The sequence below is a fragment of the Geospiza fortis genome, unplaced genomic scaffold (genome assembly GCF_000277835.1).
Source record: "Geospiza fortis unplaced genomic scaffold, GeoFor_1.0 scaffold53, whole genome shotgun sequence".
Lineage (NCBI taxonomy): Eukaryota > Metazoa > Chordata > Aves > Passeriformes > Thraupidae > Geospiza > Geospiza fortis.
The window spans coordinates 4,381,817-4,399,255 of NW_005054305.1; the positions used below are offsets into that span (position 1 = coordinate 4,381,817).

The following is a 17,439-nucleotide window of genomic DNA, read 5'->3' on the forward strand; positions in this document are numbered from 1 at the left end:
ATTTAAGAGGAGAGATAGATTGCGCTATTTAAAGAACTTCGTAGTAGATAGTTTACAAGGCTGCCGGGTTTGCTTTTTACCTCCCTTAATGGGAAGCTTTAGAAGTGTTGTCCAAAACAAGTCACAGCCTTCAGCTTAAAAGAAAAACATTCCTGTTGTTTTCATCCCAACCTTAATCAAACTGATTATTGCAAGTCATGGAGAATGTGTCTATTTTTAACCCCATGGGCCACAGTACATACACCTGGAACAAGACTTCAGCCTTAGCAGAAGGGCAGCAAGCCTGGCTACCAGAGGAATCCACTGCAGAAAGCACGGCAGACCATTTCCTGAGGACAGCTCTTCAAAGGTCCGTGGGACCAAGAGCCCTGGAGCTCTTTTGCCTTCCCAGCACAAAATACTTCCAACCCCAGATCCTGACTTTGCTCAGGACAGTGATGAGCAAGGCCTGACAGAAGGCCATGTACATCCTTGTGTTGCTCTAGTTCTGCTGCTGCTGCGCTGGTGCCAGCACATCTTTATCGATGATAACTCACGGGAGGCTCTGGGAGGCAGAGCACAGACAGGCAGCCAGTGTCACCAGCCCTGCAGCAGCATGGCAGCCTCCAGCAGAGAGCCAGCATGCCTACACTGAGGCAGCAGCATCCTCTGGTACAGCAGTAGACTCCAGCAGAGCTAGCCCTCAAATCTCTACACATGGAAGAGACTGAGGAACCGAGAATGCTACTGAAGCCCCTGAAGCAGCCCTGGTAGACTGTCATGTTTAACATCACCACAGGTGAGAAAAGAGAGTTCAACAGGGATCACATGGAAAAATGACTTAAAACTATGTTAAGTTGGCTTTGTTTGTTTCATTTTGTCTTTGCAATAAGTCTGTGACTCTTCTTGTCTGAAGACACCACCACTTACTTAGGGGTTTAATGCTGGATTGTTAGTGTGGAGGTGTGGGAAGACAGGGAGAGAGACTGGACAGACTGAAGATTAAAATGCTGCACATCGTTCTCATATTTCACAAAAGGGCTTGAGCTAATGGTGAAAATATCCATGATTTATACATTCATTAAAAAAAAAGTAATCACAGTGAAAAGGTCATCTGATTTGCATACTAGATGCTCAAATCAACCACCCTGGTTCTGCAGATCTAAAAGGACAGCAAAGCAGTATGGCTGGCCAGTGAGAGATGAAGATCTCAGTAAAAAATGAGCAATATTTACAAACACAGCTAGCATGCACTTCTGGCATGACAATTAATACGATTTAGGCACAAGATCCTGCTAGAAGATGTGGTTTTGCAGCCCATGGTCCCCTATCCCTCTTCTCCCAGAAGCCATTGCAGTGCAGCTGTGGGACAAGTTCATTCATCCTGCTGATCCACATGAATATCGCTTCTCTGTCACTTCAGCGTAAGCCTGCCATGTGATCAGACCAATGCACTGATTCATACTGAGGCTGCAGGACCACTCTAACTAGCACAAAACATGGACCTGGACCTCTGGGGAGAGCTAGAAGAGATGTGGGACTACCGTGTCTCATGGTAATTTAGATCACTTTGTGCCAATGCAGGATTTAGACCTTAGACTTGAGAAGTAACATCGGCCTGAGCTCCTCTGTCATCAGGAAAGATGCACACTGGGTGTGACTCATATCAGGAAAGTTGCACCCTTCAGCCCCTCATCAAAACACCTCTTTCAGCCCACCCCCAGCCCACCCCTCTTTGGTCTTTTGCACAGAACCAAAAACAGAGACCAAACATTAATTTAGCCACCTCATCCACAGCAATGCAAATGCTTCTGCACTAAATTTCCCAATGCACTGGGGTCTGGGAGAGTGAGACACTCCCCCAGAGTAGGGACTGTTACCCAGTAGGACTGTTATCCACAAGCAGGACTGTTATCAGCAAACCCTATTTTAATGCGCATCTGTTTTATGTTTGTCTCTCACTAGCAAGATATGCTTCTCTATTTGGGAACTGCCGATGCTGCTCTGCAATTCTTATACCCTCTAAATAAGGGGAACTGTTACTCTTGAAATGAGGAACTTGGAGCTATCAGTCTTCCAAATTGGCCTTCTAATCTTCCCAGCCATTTTCAATATCCCCCATGACAGCACTCTTTAAGTCTTTCAATCACGGAGATTAAACTTTTTTTTAAGAGCCACAGATAGTGCCTGGAACCTGCACCATCCACCTCGGAGGGCTCTGAGCACCTGATGGTTCAAGTCATAGAACCACTAAAAATTCTGCAGCCTGTAGCAAAAATTTTTTAGAAGACAAACTTTAATTTTAATATTCACTATAGTGAGGAAAACACATTGTGAATGTTTAGTAGGGGCATCAGTTAAAAAGATGAGATATACCATGTTCATCCATAGGCATTGAGAAAGGCAGCAAATAGACTGTGCATAAATGAGAATTAAACCCCCAATCACATTATCAGAATTAACTGGGCACATTCTGAAACAACCTAAAACCATGTGTCTGTCCCATATTGAGTCTTACAGACCCTGCTGTCCCACTGGCATCTCCAGGTCTTTCTAAAGACTTGTCTAATATTATCATTTTGTTAATAAAACAATCATTGTACAATAAAATATTTTTTTTAAATATTTTTTGGGGCAAAATTAGCAAACTTAACATAAAGTATGTGATACAAAATGAGCAATGTTATTGACACAGAGTTTGCATTTATGGCATAAAGGTGACCTTCTCCTCTCTCAGTTCATGGGATAGTACACTCAGAACTTAATTATCCTGTGCATGCAGATCTGTGAATGGCTTGCAGAAATTTTAAAATGTAAGACAGCAAGATTCTTACTTAAATAATAATACAGAGACTTTAGATTTCTAACAACAAATAAAAACAAAGACCTACAAACAAAAAAAACCATGTTTGACCTGCAGTGACATTTTGATACTGCCCCTTACCTGGAAAATTCTCTGTATCATAAATATACATGGTTGACAGACATTTTTAAAACACTGATGTAACAGCTTACCAAACTATTTATCTATCTCGGCCCCTTCTACAAAGGTGTAAATGTTTTAGAAGAAGTTATTGCAACTAAAAAACACCTATATAGTCCTTAAGACTTTGCTCATCTGCTAGGCTCACATTCACAATTTTTTAAGTGTTTGCAACAGAAGTCTTTGAGCAGACAGCAAGTGATCTTTAAAAGCAGCCATTTCCAAGACCTTATTTGGTTACCCTACAAAAACTTAAGGTACTTTTTCAAAGTTGATAGTCACTTACAGGAACAAGTATTTGTAGACAGCTTCTTCAGTTTTTTATGTCCTGCGTGATAGATGCGGCTTAAAAAATTAAGAATCTTTGTATATTATTGTTGGGTTTTGTGAGGAACACACAACTCAATACTGTTAGGATTCAATAACTTTTATTTTGGTTTAAATCAGCTGCAATATAAAATCCACAGACACTGAGACAGTGGCTACCTTAAGCCAGGCTTCATTACTGCACCATAACCTGCCCAGCAGACTGGAACAGCCATGTTTTGCTGGGATGTCTCTTGCAAAATTGCTTCCTAAAGCCAGGTGCACCTGGCTTTGCTTCCTTTAAACAGCAAACTCGCTGAAGGCTAACAAAAATCTTCCATTTTAGCCACACTATGCTCGCTTTTTGGCATGCATCTGCAAATTACAGACTTTGTTTCAAAAACTGGAAGGAGGAAATAACTTCCAGATCATTTGCAGCTGTAATAACTGATATAATCACTTTCACTGAGGAAAAAAGATCCATTTTTATAAATCATGACACATATAATTCTTAAATAATTAACTGGCACACAGGCACAACAAGAAGATTCTAATTAAATGAGACTTTGCATGGTCAGAAGTGCAGGTAGTGACACACAGGATAAGCATGAGAGGGATTTCTTTTGCTGTTAATTTCTATTTGAAGTTTCAGTGTGATACAGACTTCATTCCAGTCCTGGTAAACATACTGATCCCATTACACGTAGGCAAAAACACCTGCAGTACCTAAAACACTAAATGTGCTACTTGCCCCAAGCTGTTAGAACTACTGCCCTAACATATCACAGCTCTGCATAAATGCACTTCAAGAGGTTAAAATTCCCATCTGTTTCAGTGCTTCTCTCTTCCAGTCAGGAAAGCACTGTGATATTGACCTTCTCCAGCTACCTTCATACACATGAACACTCCCTGCCCACATGTGCTGACCCAGTTTCCACTAATTTCAGCAGTATTTCTGCTCTTGTGTAATACGTACCTTTCAACAGAGACCCCTTCAGAAGAAACCAAAGCAACCAAAGCTCCTTCTGCATAACCTACAAAGCAGTTATAAGTTACTGGCTACTGGATGCAGATGACAGACTGATCTGAACCTATGACCTCTGAGGGACCTACACTCCCCCATTAACCGTCCCCTGAGAACCGAGTTGATTAATTTTTTATAAAAGCACATACAAGCACTAAAGTGCAGCAAAGCAAAAATTGGGGTTATTTGAACAGAAAAGCACATACTGAATTGGAAAGTCAAGATTTTCACTGATGTATTATTTCTACGGTATAAAATGCAAACTTACTGCTTTACAGAAAACACAAGGGGGGGCTTTGTTTTGGTCTTGTTTGAGTTTTTCCCCCTTGAAGAATTCAGACAAGAATCAGCACTGAAAGCTAAATCTATGCAAACATTAATTGGATTTAATGAATGCACAGTGACAAGAATTTGATTTAGGGAAGCACATTCCAAAGAACTTTTAGCATAAAAGATGATGCTAAACAAACACCGTAACAGCTGATGGATGGAGTACTGGTGGTTGATAAAGCCACATACTTGACCCACTGGTACAGTTCACACTTCTGCCAGTAAATAATATTCTTGCAGAGGGTAGTTAGCAAGGTATCAGTGTGTGAGGTATCAATAAGTGAGAGATGTTTCACAGACTGGAAAATACAGACATTAAAAACATCCTGAAAACAGAATTTTAAATGTGTGATTTTTGTTCACCTTTCCCAGCAAGAATTCTTATGCACCAGTTTTTTTGTATGGCTAGGAAGAAATAATTTACTGTGAGGGCAGTGAGGCACTGGAACGGGTTGCCCAGAGAAGCTGCGGGTGTTCCATTCCTGGGAACGTTCAAGGCCAGGCTGGATGCTGCTCTGAGCTTCCCAGTCCAGTGGAAGGTGTCCCTGCCCATGGCAGGGGGTTTGGGACTAGATGGTCTTTAAGTTCCTTCCAACCCAAACCATTCTATGATTTTCCTTTGTAGAAACCTACTTGTGCCAGGTATTCAAGTTTAAGAACCTGTACAACATACCACTGAAAACCTTACAACATAAACACCACTAATAGTTTATGCATCCAATTTCTGCCACAAGGCTTGAAAATGAAATGGCTGCACCACATAGCAATAGTTTTAATAATGAACATGGATATGATCCAAATCCAGGAAAACTCAACAGAGTAACTTCCACTGACTCAGCTATGTATCAAATCTTATGTGCACAACTAGATGACAAAAACCAGAAGAAATGAAGACAGGAAAAAATCTCATGCACACTTAGTATTATGTTACTAATGTTTAAAAGCCATTCACTTGCGGGGAAAAAAAGGAACTTCTTTTTCCTCTTTTCATGTGCTTAAATTAAAAAAATGACCTACTGTAACCTGTGAGCCACCATTAATAAAAGCTCCATGCTGAAAACAACTAAGAGCTTACCCTTTACCCACACAAAATTTTGATACAGGTATACTAAACGCAGACGTCAAAGTCTACTTACATAGATGTTTGGCTTGTATTTGATTGCCAGTTTACTTGTATTTGAATATCAATTTGCAAGCTAATTAGAGAGCACTGCTTAGCCCATTACAGGAAAATAGTGCTCCACCATTAACTGCAGTGCTATCTCACTAATTCCTTTAAAGACCGGCTTCAAACACCATCTTCATCTCCATTCAAAACAATTAGTGTACATTTATTTCACATTTTAAACTGCAGCGAATCAAATTTTTAAACACTTTAACAGATTGCACTGCTATTTTGATAGCTTTTATGTTATAAATTGTGCTTTTAGGGATTCTGACTTCCCTATTTAAGAGAATGTTAAACTGGAACTCACAGAGGGCCTTAAATAATTCCTTCTCTCTACAACCTGAGAGGCATATGCCATTAACTTTCAAAACCAAACAAAATCTACTTCTTAAAAGGCAGCACAGTGCACAAAAAAGAGCTGCAGGCAAGCAGACATGATCATAATATTTGCCACTGCTCACAGGTCTGCCAAAACAAAGCAGACGGCAAAAAAGAAGGAAAAAAATAAATCTAAATGGGCCAGTTTCTGAGCTCTGCAGGCAGCTCAGAGGAGGAGGAGATGCACCTGAGCCATGCAGTGCTGCTCCTCTGCCCAGAGCATCAGTGCCTACAGGCAGGCAGGAGCTGCAGCCAGCAGGGCGAGGGATGGCAGCCGTGGGTGGGCAGCACTGGGTGCCCTGGTTCTCCGGGATTATCTGCAGCCAGGCTGGCAGGTTAATGGGATTGCTCACTGTCATCTGCAACCCAGCTAAGAACCGTCAGCACAATTCACTGCTGTGCCTGGGTAGCACTGGGATGCAGCAGCCATAAGGGCAAGGGACGGCAGTGCGCTGATCCTCAGCTGCCCAGTTCTGGAATATATTAAAACAGCAGGAAGAAAGCACTGCAGAGAGAAAAGAGGGTGGAAAAAAACCTACCAGAGACTCTAACAGAGTGAGTTTAATTCAGTTATGACCTCCTTTTATCTCATCACCACTGACACACCTCTTTTCTCATTAATTTATCTCCTTTTCCACAGCAGATCCCAGCAAATCAACAACTAACCTGACCCAGAAGAGAATGAGCCCACAAAAAGGAGGAACAGTTTTGTGATGCATTACCTTGCTGATCAAACTCACTTATCCTGCAGCCACTTCACTGTAATGCATTTGCAGCAATAGGAAAGATTTACTTTTTGGGTATATCCTCTCCTAGCATTAATTAAGGCTAGTGTTTTCATATGCGCTTGAACTGCACATATATACATACAAGGTGAGAAAAAAAAATAAATATTGGTGGTACCAAATCACCTGTAACAAAAAGCAGCAGTGGGTTTTAATACCACTTCATAGATACTGATGGACCCTCAGTGCTCAAACTCAATGTTTCCTCCAAAACAGCAGACAAGTCATGATGTGCAGCTGTAGGTACTCTAGCTAACCTCATGTCTTGGCTATAAGATCAGTTTATCTTCAAAAGGCTCTTCCTTGTGCACGTTCTGATCTTGGCTGAACACTCAGATAATTACGTTTTTTAGCTTAAACTGCAAAAAAATGGAAGGGACACAGTGCTGTCATTCTGGCGTAAAGAAGGCCTGGTGATTTCTCCTAGAAAAGCTTCTCAGCACCATGGGCTCACTTATTTCATACTGGTGAGCTCTACTGGGTCCTCAGCATTTCCTTTACGGTGAGTATTGGATGTCCATGGCTAGCTCAAACTGGATGCCATGAGGAAATCTGAAAGTATTCCAAGATATTTTCCTTTTTACCTTGGGTTGCTTCTGCCTCCTCTTCCAACTAATGCGAAGTTTCTCTGCTCTTTCTAGGCTTGTGGACAACCTCTGCTTTCCTTGCCCCTTGAATGCCATCAGGGTTCATAACTTCACCCTCCATTCATTATCCTTCATCACTTGGACTCTTCTGCTTCCATCCTTTCCCCAGCCTCAGCTCCATTTTGCACTCTAAAATGGAGTGTTTCACTCCATTTATCCCCCAACATTATTTTCCCCACCCTCTGGAGGACATATCAACCAGCGAGGGCATATGGAAATGAGCAGAAAACCATCTGTGCTGTGTTAAATTGGAAAGATTTACAGGGTACCAAAGGCCAGTTGCTCCTTCTACAGTCTAATTAGAAGATAACAGCAAGTCCAGCAAATTTCCTTTCCATCCAAAATCTGACCATGTTTTTTGCACCTTCCTTCTGCTCTTCCTTTCTCCTGCGTTTAGCAAGGCTGGTTCTGATGCCTAGGACACGTTGTGAAAGCTTGGAAGTGAACTCTTCCAAAAGTTATTATTTCTGGAATAAAAAAAATGCCCTCACATTGAGTGTCCCAAGTTCAATCAAAAGCAATAAATCTGCCTCACTGCATTCCAAAATCAGAGCCGTTCAAACCATACTTGGGATTTGTTGACTGACATCCAAGTCTTCAACGCAGCAGCATTTGATGTAATGTGGTCTTTAAGTGTTTAAATACTAGAGAAGTTTATCTGTATTTAGTATGGTAATATGTTTTCCAATAAAGGCTATTTCCTGCAATATCAGTTCAGTAGGATGCTCTTGTCAATTTGTCTTCCAGGTTGTTAGAAAAATGACAAGTCAACAGAAGATGTACTGTAGTCATGTGACAATCTGAATTCCTAATTATAAATACCATTTTCTCACATTATGTATGCTAACACAGAAGGCTTCACCTGGGTTTCTGTTCCATATATTTATGTACCACACAGAAACATTTTTTTTTCCATGCAGCTCTTGAATGCAACAGCAACCTTCTTCTGTAACTAAATAAATCACCCATACCCAAGGGCACCTTTGTCTGCTGGGGAGGTTTTCTGCACAGCTTTGCAGCCACCATTCCTTTCAGCCTTCCCTAGAGCACTGGTCAGCACTGAAGAATACTCTAACAGCAATGATTCCAGGAAAAATAATGGCCCCTTGGGAATCAAAGCCAGATGGTATAGCTTAAAATTGAACTAAGGCTACACTAAATGGTGTTAGAAAGACTATAATGCTAGAGCCAGCTTCAGAGGGCAGCAAGAAACATCCCCTTTGCCATCCTTCATTGAGCCATGCTCAGAGCTTACTGAGGCAGCTACCAATTCTGCTGTTGTAATTCAGATTTCTGCACACAGAAAGGACACTACATTTGAGACCCTTGCAAGTAATCAGCTAATATAGGAAAAGGGAATAAGTACTAATTAATTCAGTGCATTCGAAGTAAATGGACTACAGACAGAAATTATTATCTGAACTGGACTAATTAACTAAGATAGTAATTTACAGATCCCAGAACACAGCAACCATTCAAGATTTCTATAATTTCTCTGTAGGTATATTTTTCTCTTTATCAAGATGGAGTTATAAGAAACGACACGAGAAACAGAAGCAGTGCTCCCTTTCCAGAGAAAAAGGGAGAATCATGTTTCTTCTTTGGAAAAACTGGACAGAGTAGTTTATTTAAGATTTTACTATAAACTGTATTATCAACCTGTATTAAAAATATTCCATGAAAAGTAAAAATCTTGTTTAGTACATTTTGATTAGATTTTTTTAGAATTCCTTCTTACCTAGAACTTAAGTTATAAACTCTTTGATACTGGATATACAAATTGATTTACATACTACATACAATTCCACAATAGCTTTACAGTCCACCAAGGGATAACAGAATTATGTTTCTGAAACGTTGGGCCTTTGTACACATTCATAACATCACTGCATTTCATTATTTATGCTATTCTCCATTTATATGTATGTAACATTCAACATACAAGCTTGAATTGACATGATACCAACTTATGGTCAGTAGTTTAATACTCAAAATCAGGTATCACATATAAGTCAGACAAAAAAAGCAAAAAGAAGTCACCATTCAAATAGTATATTACCACTGTTCAGCAAGGTGAATATATGCTATATACTCTAAAATATAATCCATGTTTAAGTAGCTGGTAAAAGGGAATAAGGAAACGACATCTCAAGAAAAGCAGTCTCTTGCTTCAGCAAAAGAAAGCTGTAATTTTCAGGGGACAAGTATCTAAGAGAAGATTAAGAGGTTGGTACATGAACAGACAACTGGTATCACAAAACAGGTACTACTGTGCTAGCGTAGTGAAGGCAAACAAAAGCAGCTCTTCCAATCCAGGACAGCAAGATCCAAACTGACATTGGAGAATTTAGGATGCTGTGGGGTATGGAAAGAGTACAAACAGGAAAACTGTTTGAGAAAAGAAGATGAAAAGGATTAAAAAGGCAAGAAACCAAGAACTGGAATGCAACTATAACATACAATAAAACAACAAGGCACAGCATCACCAAGTAACAGCAATAGAATTTACTCTGCTTCTCAAAGAAGAGGGCAAAACTAAACCTACTAAATCTTAAGCATAACTCAGGGGGAAAAATATCTTAACAACAAAAGCTTCTGGGAAAAAAAATCACTCCCACTAAGGCTTAAAAGAGTAACTAGAAGGGGATGGTAGGCTGTAGTGGTTTTTTTCTTTCTTTTTACTTTTTTTTTTTTTGCAGAGGGGGCAGGGTGAAGAGTACAGGAAAAGAATTTCAGAAAACAATACATTTGGGAAGAACTGAAACAATTTTTCCCCAGCTTGCCAGCAGCTCATAGAGAGAGCCCCATCTATCTGAGATTGTTTGGCTGTCTGCCTGGAAGGAACTTGTCAACTTGTCTTTTTGCTTAAGGCAAGGAGACTTCAAACAAAGTGGTTACTATTTTCATTTTTTTAAATAGAAGACAAAAAAAAAAAGGTCAAAATCTTTTTTCTGGGTAAAGACTAATTTCCCTCTTGGAAAATATAATTCTTCTAAGAACACTTTCCTTGGCTCTACAGTTGATCCACCTTAAAAGATGTGCTGCTGTCTTCAGTTTTAAGCATTATGACTTTTTAAAAAGGAATTTTATTCTTAGCTGATGGCAGACATTTGTATACGTAGAATAATAAAACAACACTAGCAACAAAGACAAATAGCTTCACCTGGGACAGACAGCATCCATGTAACCCTCCACTACATCACAAAGAAACGTCAAGTTACTCTTAAACACCGGGCTATGCCTGAGGGCCACACTCCCAAAAACACCACATTTCTGGGTTGAGACCAATTGGTATTTTCAACAGTAAACCTCAATAAAAGTCTGTGGGAATGCAAAAACCAAGTTTTGCCACTCAGTTTGAAAGCATCAAAACAAACACTATTTTCTAAGCATTTCATTGCTAGAAGAGAGAAAGCAGCAGGGACACCATGGCTCTGTTTAAGCCTACAAGGTCACTCAGAAAAAAAGTTTAAAGGAGTGGGAGTGAAAGTTTACACCAGATAAATTGGCTAACCCCATTCATTTGATGGTTTCATGAGCACTTGGTACTAGGCTCAAAGAGGAGGGAAGGCATAAGTGCGCCTTTTTTGGCAGAGCTGATTCTTACTGGGGCTTAAATGAAACTGCAGTGTTAATCATCAATAATCACTGCTTATCTCTGTGATCAACACCAAAACTTTTTTTTTCTTTATCATTGTGCAGCACAAAGACCTTAGAAATATTTTATAGCTACACAGCATTCAAAAAAACGGTTTAGGAATGAATTTTCTTAGTAGAAAACTAAAACCATGCATTTAGTAATAGGACAGACAATGTTAAAATAACATCTCTGAGAGATAAGAAACTGCTACAATAATTATCAGCATAAGAATCTCTAAGAAATGATTCTGCAAACCATTCAAGTAACCTTTTGAGGTGAATGATTTTAGCTGAAAAAGCTTTATTTGTATCTTAAAATTTGCAGGATATAGAACAAAGATTAGATAAACATGCTGGACATATCAAACTGCCACGAGTACTTTTCCCTGGATGAACTACAAAAGTGTGATAAAACCAGTTCAAGCAAGGGCATTTAATATATTAAACGGAACTCACTCTTGACTTAACCTCTTCTTCTCCCAACACTACATCTTATTTATGGCTCTCCAAACAGTAATCACATTTTATTTACAGAAACCAGTCGTAAGTACTGTGCCCTCAATTTGGTTAGGTATCTACTTCTATTAGCTGATGACTGGAGACTTATTTGCATATTACTTATTTTCTTTTTTAAACATTGGAAGACTTAAGTCCTAAAAAATTGCAAAGTGTATTACATTTTAAAAGAGCTGGGGGCTCAAGTAATTCCATGGGTTTATTACTAAGACAATTTTTAGCAATGAATGAAGTTTCTCTTAATTCTGCTTCTGAAATTATTTTTTTTTCTCCCTTTACAGAAATTAAGGCAGTAGTTCTGAGGTCACCTAGTTCCTCGGTAAAAACACCGTAATTTCAATGAACCTACTGGTATCAAGTGAAACAACATGTCAAACATAGTAAATAAATGTAATATTAGGCCTACAGGACTTAAATGTATCTAGTGACCTGAGCATATTGGGTCTTGAAGTCAGACTTGCCAGACATTGTACAAGACAAATTGTAAAGTATCAGCTTCAAAGAGTCTCCAAGGGTATGACCAGGGAAGGCTGTCCCAGGGGAACACAGGACCAGGGGGCACTGGTGACACTAAGCCAGAAGGAGGCAATAGGGGACAGCCTATATGGTGCAGGTCACCTCCTACACAGCTCAGTCACAGCCTACAAGAGGAGAAGTTTCCAACTCCTGTGACCTCTCAACTAGAATCATCTTCTCCATTTCCTCATCCTGAAACCAAGGGCAAAAAGGGCAGCTCTGGCTCTCTTCCCCCCCCCCCCCCCCCCCCCCATTAATAAATATGAAGCATTTTTTCCCTTTTCCAATTTAAGTTATGCTGAATATATATTGTTCCACCAATTTTTCATGTACTGGGACAACTGAACACCTGGACAAGAACTGATTGTGTAGTTGCCTCTCATGTCCTCATGTCAAAAAGGAAAAATAAGTAGATGCTGTCATAATGTCCTAGCCATAAGAATTAACAAAGCCATTATGAATTATTCTAAAATGCAATGGAAACAAGTCCAATCCTCCATCAAAAACAAGTACCACCCAAACACGGTGGAAAAAAAAAAAAAAACCTCTCCAAAAAAGATACAGTACAGTGCAGTGCAAGAAAATTTCTTAGAATATCCTATGCTACTGTAACAAATTGAATGGGGAGGGGGGAACCAACAAGTCATATGATAATTCTAATTTTATTTAAGTTTTGGTAAGACAGAAGCCAAAGAATTTAAGAGAAGCTTCCTCCAATGTACTAGAAAAAAGCAAATAAACAAGACAGATGATAAACATGTGGAAGTTGTCAAGAAAGCATCAAGTTAGGGTCAGATTACTCAGTAGATATCCGAGACGTCCATAAAGCCTCTGTGCTGGTGGTATCAATGCGCAAAACCAAAGAAAATGAAAGCCTTCATCTCTAAAACATACAGAAACTAGTGTAAGTATCTACAAGGATATCGCAAGGTTATACAGGGAGAAAATTAGAAGCCCCAGAACTCCAGAACATAATCTGATGACAGATTACTATAAAAAGACAATTTTTAAAAGCAATCTTTCTAGGAAAAAGGAGGGCTAAGAAGAATCTCCATCTTCTATCAAATATGAGTAGAAAAATAGGGACAAAGGATGAGGAAAAGGTTAAGGTACTTGGTACCTGCTTTGCCGTGGTCCAGTCAGCTGTTCTTCTTCGGGTACCCCGCCCCTGAGCTAGAAGACTGGAACAGGGAGCAGAGTAAAGCTCCCATAACACAAGGAGAAATTCTCAGTGACTTGCTGCATCACTTAGACACACACAAGTCTATGGAGACAGATGGGATCCACACAAAGGTACTGAAGGAGCTGGCAGAAGTGCTCAGCAAGCCACTTTCCATCGTTTATCAGCAGTCCTGGATGACCAGGGAGGTCACAGTTGACCAGAGGTGAGTGAACTGGATGCACAGCTACAAGCTGGAAGGAGGATCTGCAGAGCTACAGGACTGTCAGCCTGACTTAGGGGCTGGGGAAGGACATGGAGCAGATCACCTTGAGTGCTACCATGCAGCACCCACAGGACAACCAGGAGATCAGGCCCAGCCAGCCTGAGTTCATGAAAGCCAGGTGTTGCTAGATTTACCTGATCTCCTGTTATGACAGAGTAACCCACTTAATGGATGAGTGGAAGGCTGCAGATGTTGTCCACTAACACTTTAGAAAAGCCTCTGACACCCATTACCACAGTATTCTCCTGGAGAAACTGCCTGCTCACAGCTTGGATAGATGCAGTGTTCACTGGGTAAAAACCCAAAAATTGTCCAGACAAGCCAGGCCCACGGAGCGGTGGAAAATGGAATTACATCCAGCTGGCACCAGTGGTGCTCCCCAGGGCTGACTGCTGGGGCCTGTCCTGTTCAGTATCTTTATCCATGATGGGGAGGAGGGGATTAAGTGCACCTCAGCTGGGCAGGAATGATGATCTACTGGAGGGCAAGAAGGTAATACAGATGATCAAGGCCAATTGTATTACCTTATTGCTCTCTACAACTACCTGAAAGCAGGTTGTAATGAGGTGGGGGTTGGTAGTTTCTTCCAGAAAAAAGTGCTAGGACAAGAAAAAGTGGCATCACCATCCATCAGGAAGGTTTAGATTGGATATTAGGAAGAATTTCTTCTGCAAAAAGGTCGGCAAGCATCAGAACAGGCTGCCCAGGAAATTGTTGGAGTCACCATCTCAGGAGGTATTTAAAGGACATGCAGATGTAGTGCTTAGGGACGTGGTTTAGTGGTAAACTTGGCAGTGCTGAATTAATGGATTGACTTTATGGTTTTAGAGGTCTTTTCCAACTTAAATAATTCCATGCATTTAGATAGGCGAGGCGGCCAAGATCAGAATCAGGCACATGATTATCCCTACGAAGCAAATGTCATGCAACTATACTTAACTTCCAGCATCATCTGAATCTAGTTTAATAACCAGAAAATAGGCTTTTGACAACAATAGTATTTCAAAATGACAGTGTAATTAAATTTAAGTCAAAGCTATGCAATGATGGACTGTATGTTTATGTGTAACCAGCAAATTATATGCTTTTAAGCATGTCAAAATTTTCAAAAGAATTAACCACTGCAGTAATTCAGTTGAGGAAACGGTAGTAGGAAAAAGACTCCCCCAGGTCATTTTTCAACCAGCTGATATGATGTGATACATACTGTTTGCTTCATACAGTGTTTCCAATTCTTACTTCCCTAAAATGTTATGCATTTTAATACCATTCAAGGACAAACCAACAGTCATGCTTCACTCACTTCTGAGAAGCAAGGGAAGGGACTGTGGGACTGGGATGAATAATGAGACAGGAAGTCAGTTTGTCATCCTATGTTACTAGTACAGACTCAGTTAAAGCTGGTAAGACATAATCATCAGGTTTGCATGAGCAACGACAACAGACAATTAGTGCCCAGTCTACTGTGGTTCCTAACTGGTGGGAAAAGGGAAAAACTGCAGAAATAGCCTTGATTCCATAGAGAGTAAAGAAAACTTCCACAGATCAGGATAGATCTCAAAACCTGTGTGATCTCCATTTCAAGAGGAACTGATGGTAGGACAGTTAACCTGTAATAAACATTTGGTGCTTTCAAAGCGGCACCTTTGGAAAGCATTTGGCTGCTGTGCTCTGCATCCGTGTTTCTGCACTCTGCCTGTGCTCATCACATACCAAGGAATTCTCATGCTGATGTCTATTACAGGAGTATATAGGAGAGCCTTCTATTAACTCCCATTTGGTGGAAAAGTGAGGAATATTCTCTTTCCTCTTTATTATTTTCTCAATTGGCAGAACATTTACTTCAATGCATAAATTTCTAAGCCATCTTTTAATAAAAGAAAAGTCTGTGCTGGTAGAATATACTTTCTTGAAACTGAATGGAGAAAGCTTTAATAACTCAAGTTTAAATGCACTAAAGCTAATCAATTCATCCTGCATTCAAGTTTCCATTATACTTCTAAAAAAGCACAAAACAGGTCTGTAAAATATAATTAACGAGAGACTGCTACATACAGCATGTAAAATCAAGACTACAGCTTCTACTTCATTTGTTTTGCAGATTCATTAGAATTTTTTTCATTTAAATGTCTTGAACTGTGTAGCCAAATTTATATGTGAAAGAAACAACAAATTAAATTAAATTAGTCCTTATTTAAGCTGTATTTGAAACTGTCTAAAACTGATGTTCTTAGTTCCACAATTTCCAAATTAGATTAAAAAAATTATGTTAGCGGATCAGAAAAAAACCAAATTAATGCAAATTTTAAAAAACATTGTACTTCTGCAAGCTTGTATACTGAAACTTAACTGGCTTGAAAATCTAGGAAACATTCAGAGCATCTGCCTTTTTGTCATACTCTATCCCTGCAAAATAGAGACACAAAAAGAACAGTGAACTGAATTCCCAACCTGGACAAACCTAGGCAGGTGTGCTGACTGCAGGGCATCCCTTGCGGAGGAAAGGGCTTGTGCTCACCGAGCAGGCCATCCCCAGCCTGGGCACTGTGCCATTTGGATGCAGGTAGGTGCCAGGATGAGAGAGCAGTGCACTGTCCCTGAGACAGCCCTGGCACGGTCCTGCCTCTCCTGGCACGCCTCCTCACAGAGCCTGCAGCGCTGCGGTCACTGACCAGGGGCTCACAGACAAACACTCTCTCATGTTGCTGCCCATCCCACTACTTGCTTCCTATTGGTGTCTCTCCTCAGATTGCCATGAAAAGGCAGTAAGGGAACTATCTCTGCACTAACATGAGCACTAGCACTGGGTGTAACTGCAGTTCTTCTATGAGAGGTAAAGCAAAAAGAAAATTTACTTCCTCATACATACATGGGCTGTAAGTACAGACTAATGGCATACACACTGTCAATGGTAGTGTAGTAAGAAACGTCAGTGTGAATGCTGTGCCAAGAATTAGAGGATAATAATGGGAAGTATTGCAACACTCAGTGTTCTCAAATTACAGTCAGAGGTGCATGTGCTGCCACTAATGCCAACTGATTTTCCAAGTCCTATGATAGTGATCAAGAAATAATCACAGAGCAGCCGATGTTCTCTCCTGAAAGAGTCTGTGTCCTATTTAAGGATGAAAATGCTCCAGAGTGGCTACAACTTATGGCTACAACTAGAAGAAATAAAAAAGTTCAAAATATGTTTTCTAACAGTACCATTGAGAAGAGGCTGTCCTCCATGTACACTCCTTGAGACTACGGCACTGTGAACATCTTCAGGAAATCCAGTCTTGCATGACAAATCTTCACAGGTTGCTTTTATCGGTGCCTGAAACACAAGACAAAATGTATGTAATACTTGCAACCCACATTCACCAGAGAAACATTCCAGTTGGCACATACTACACTTTGCTGCTGTCTTGTACAAGCAGAATCTTTGTTTCGGAACAACTGCAATTAGGTCTGCGAGGGCAAAGGGTTAATCCTTCTGATAACTGGAATGGAAGGAACAAATCCCACTTGTCTGGTAAGATCTAAATAATACACCATCTTGATTCTTCTGACAACTGAACATTTCCACTAAACCAGACATCTAGACTAAAGGGGAATCATAAAGGGAACAAAAACATTCCTTCCTCTGGAAATAAATGTTGCACAAAACACATCTCAACTTTTTCACAGCCAGATTGCTTGAAAGTGATCATTTCAACCACTGGTGTAAAATGCTTTATA

At 40.2% G+C, this 17,439-nt stretch overlaps 1 protein-coding gene across 2 annotated transcripts in view; it reads right to left on the reverse strand.

Moving 5' to 3' along the window:
• CDH2 (cadherin 2) overlaps window positions 1-17,122 on the reverse strand; it is a 103,963-nt gene extending 86,841 nt beyond the window's left edge. For both annotated transcript variants that reach the window (XM_014312005.2, XM_031066519.1), the window contains exon 1: window positions 16,924-17,122. In XM_014312005.2, coding sequence (XP_014167480.2) covers window positions 16,924-17,107 — 184 coding nt within the window. In that variant the 5' untranslated portion in view covers window positions 17,108-17,122. The remainder of the gene's footprint in view (window positions 1-16,923) is intronic.
• Between the last annotated feature and the right edge of the window lie 317 nt (window positions 17,123-17,439).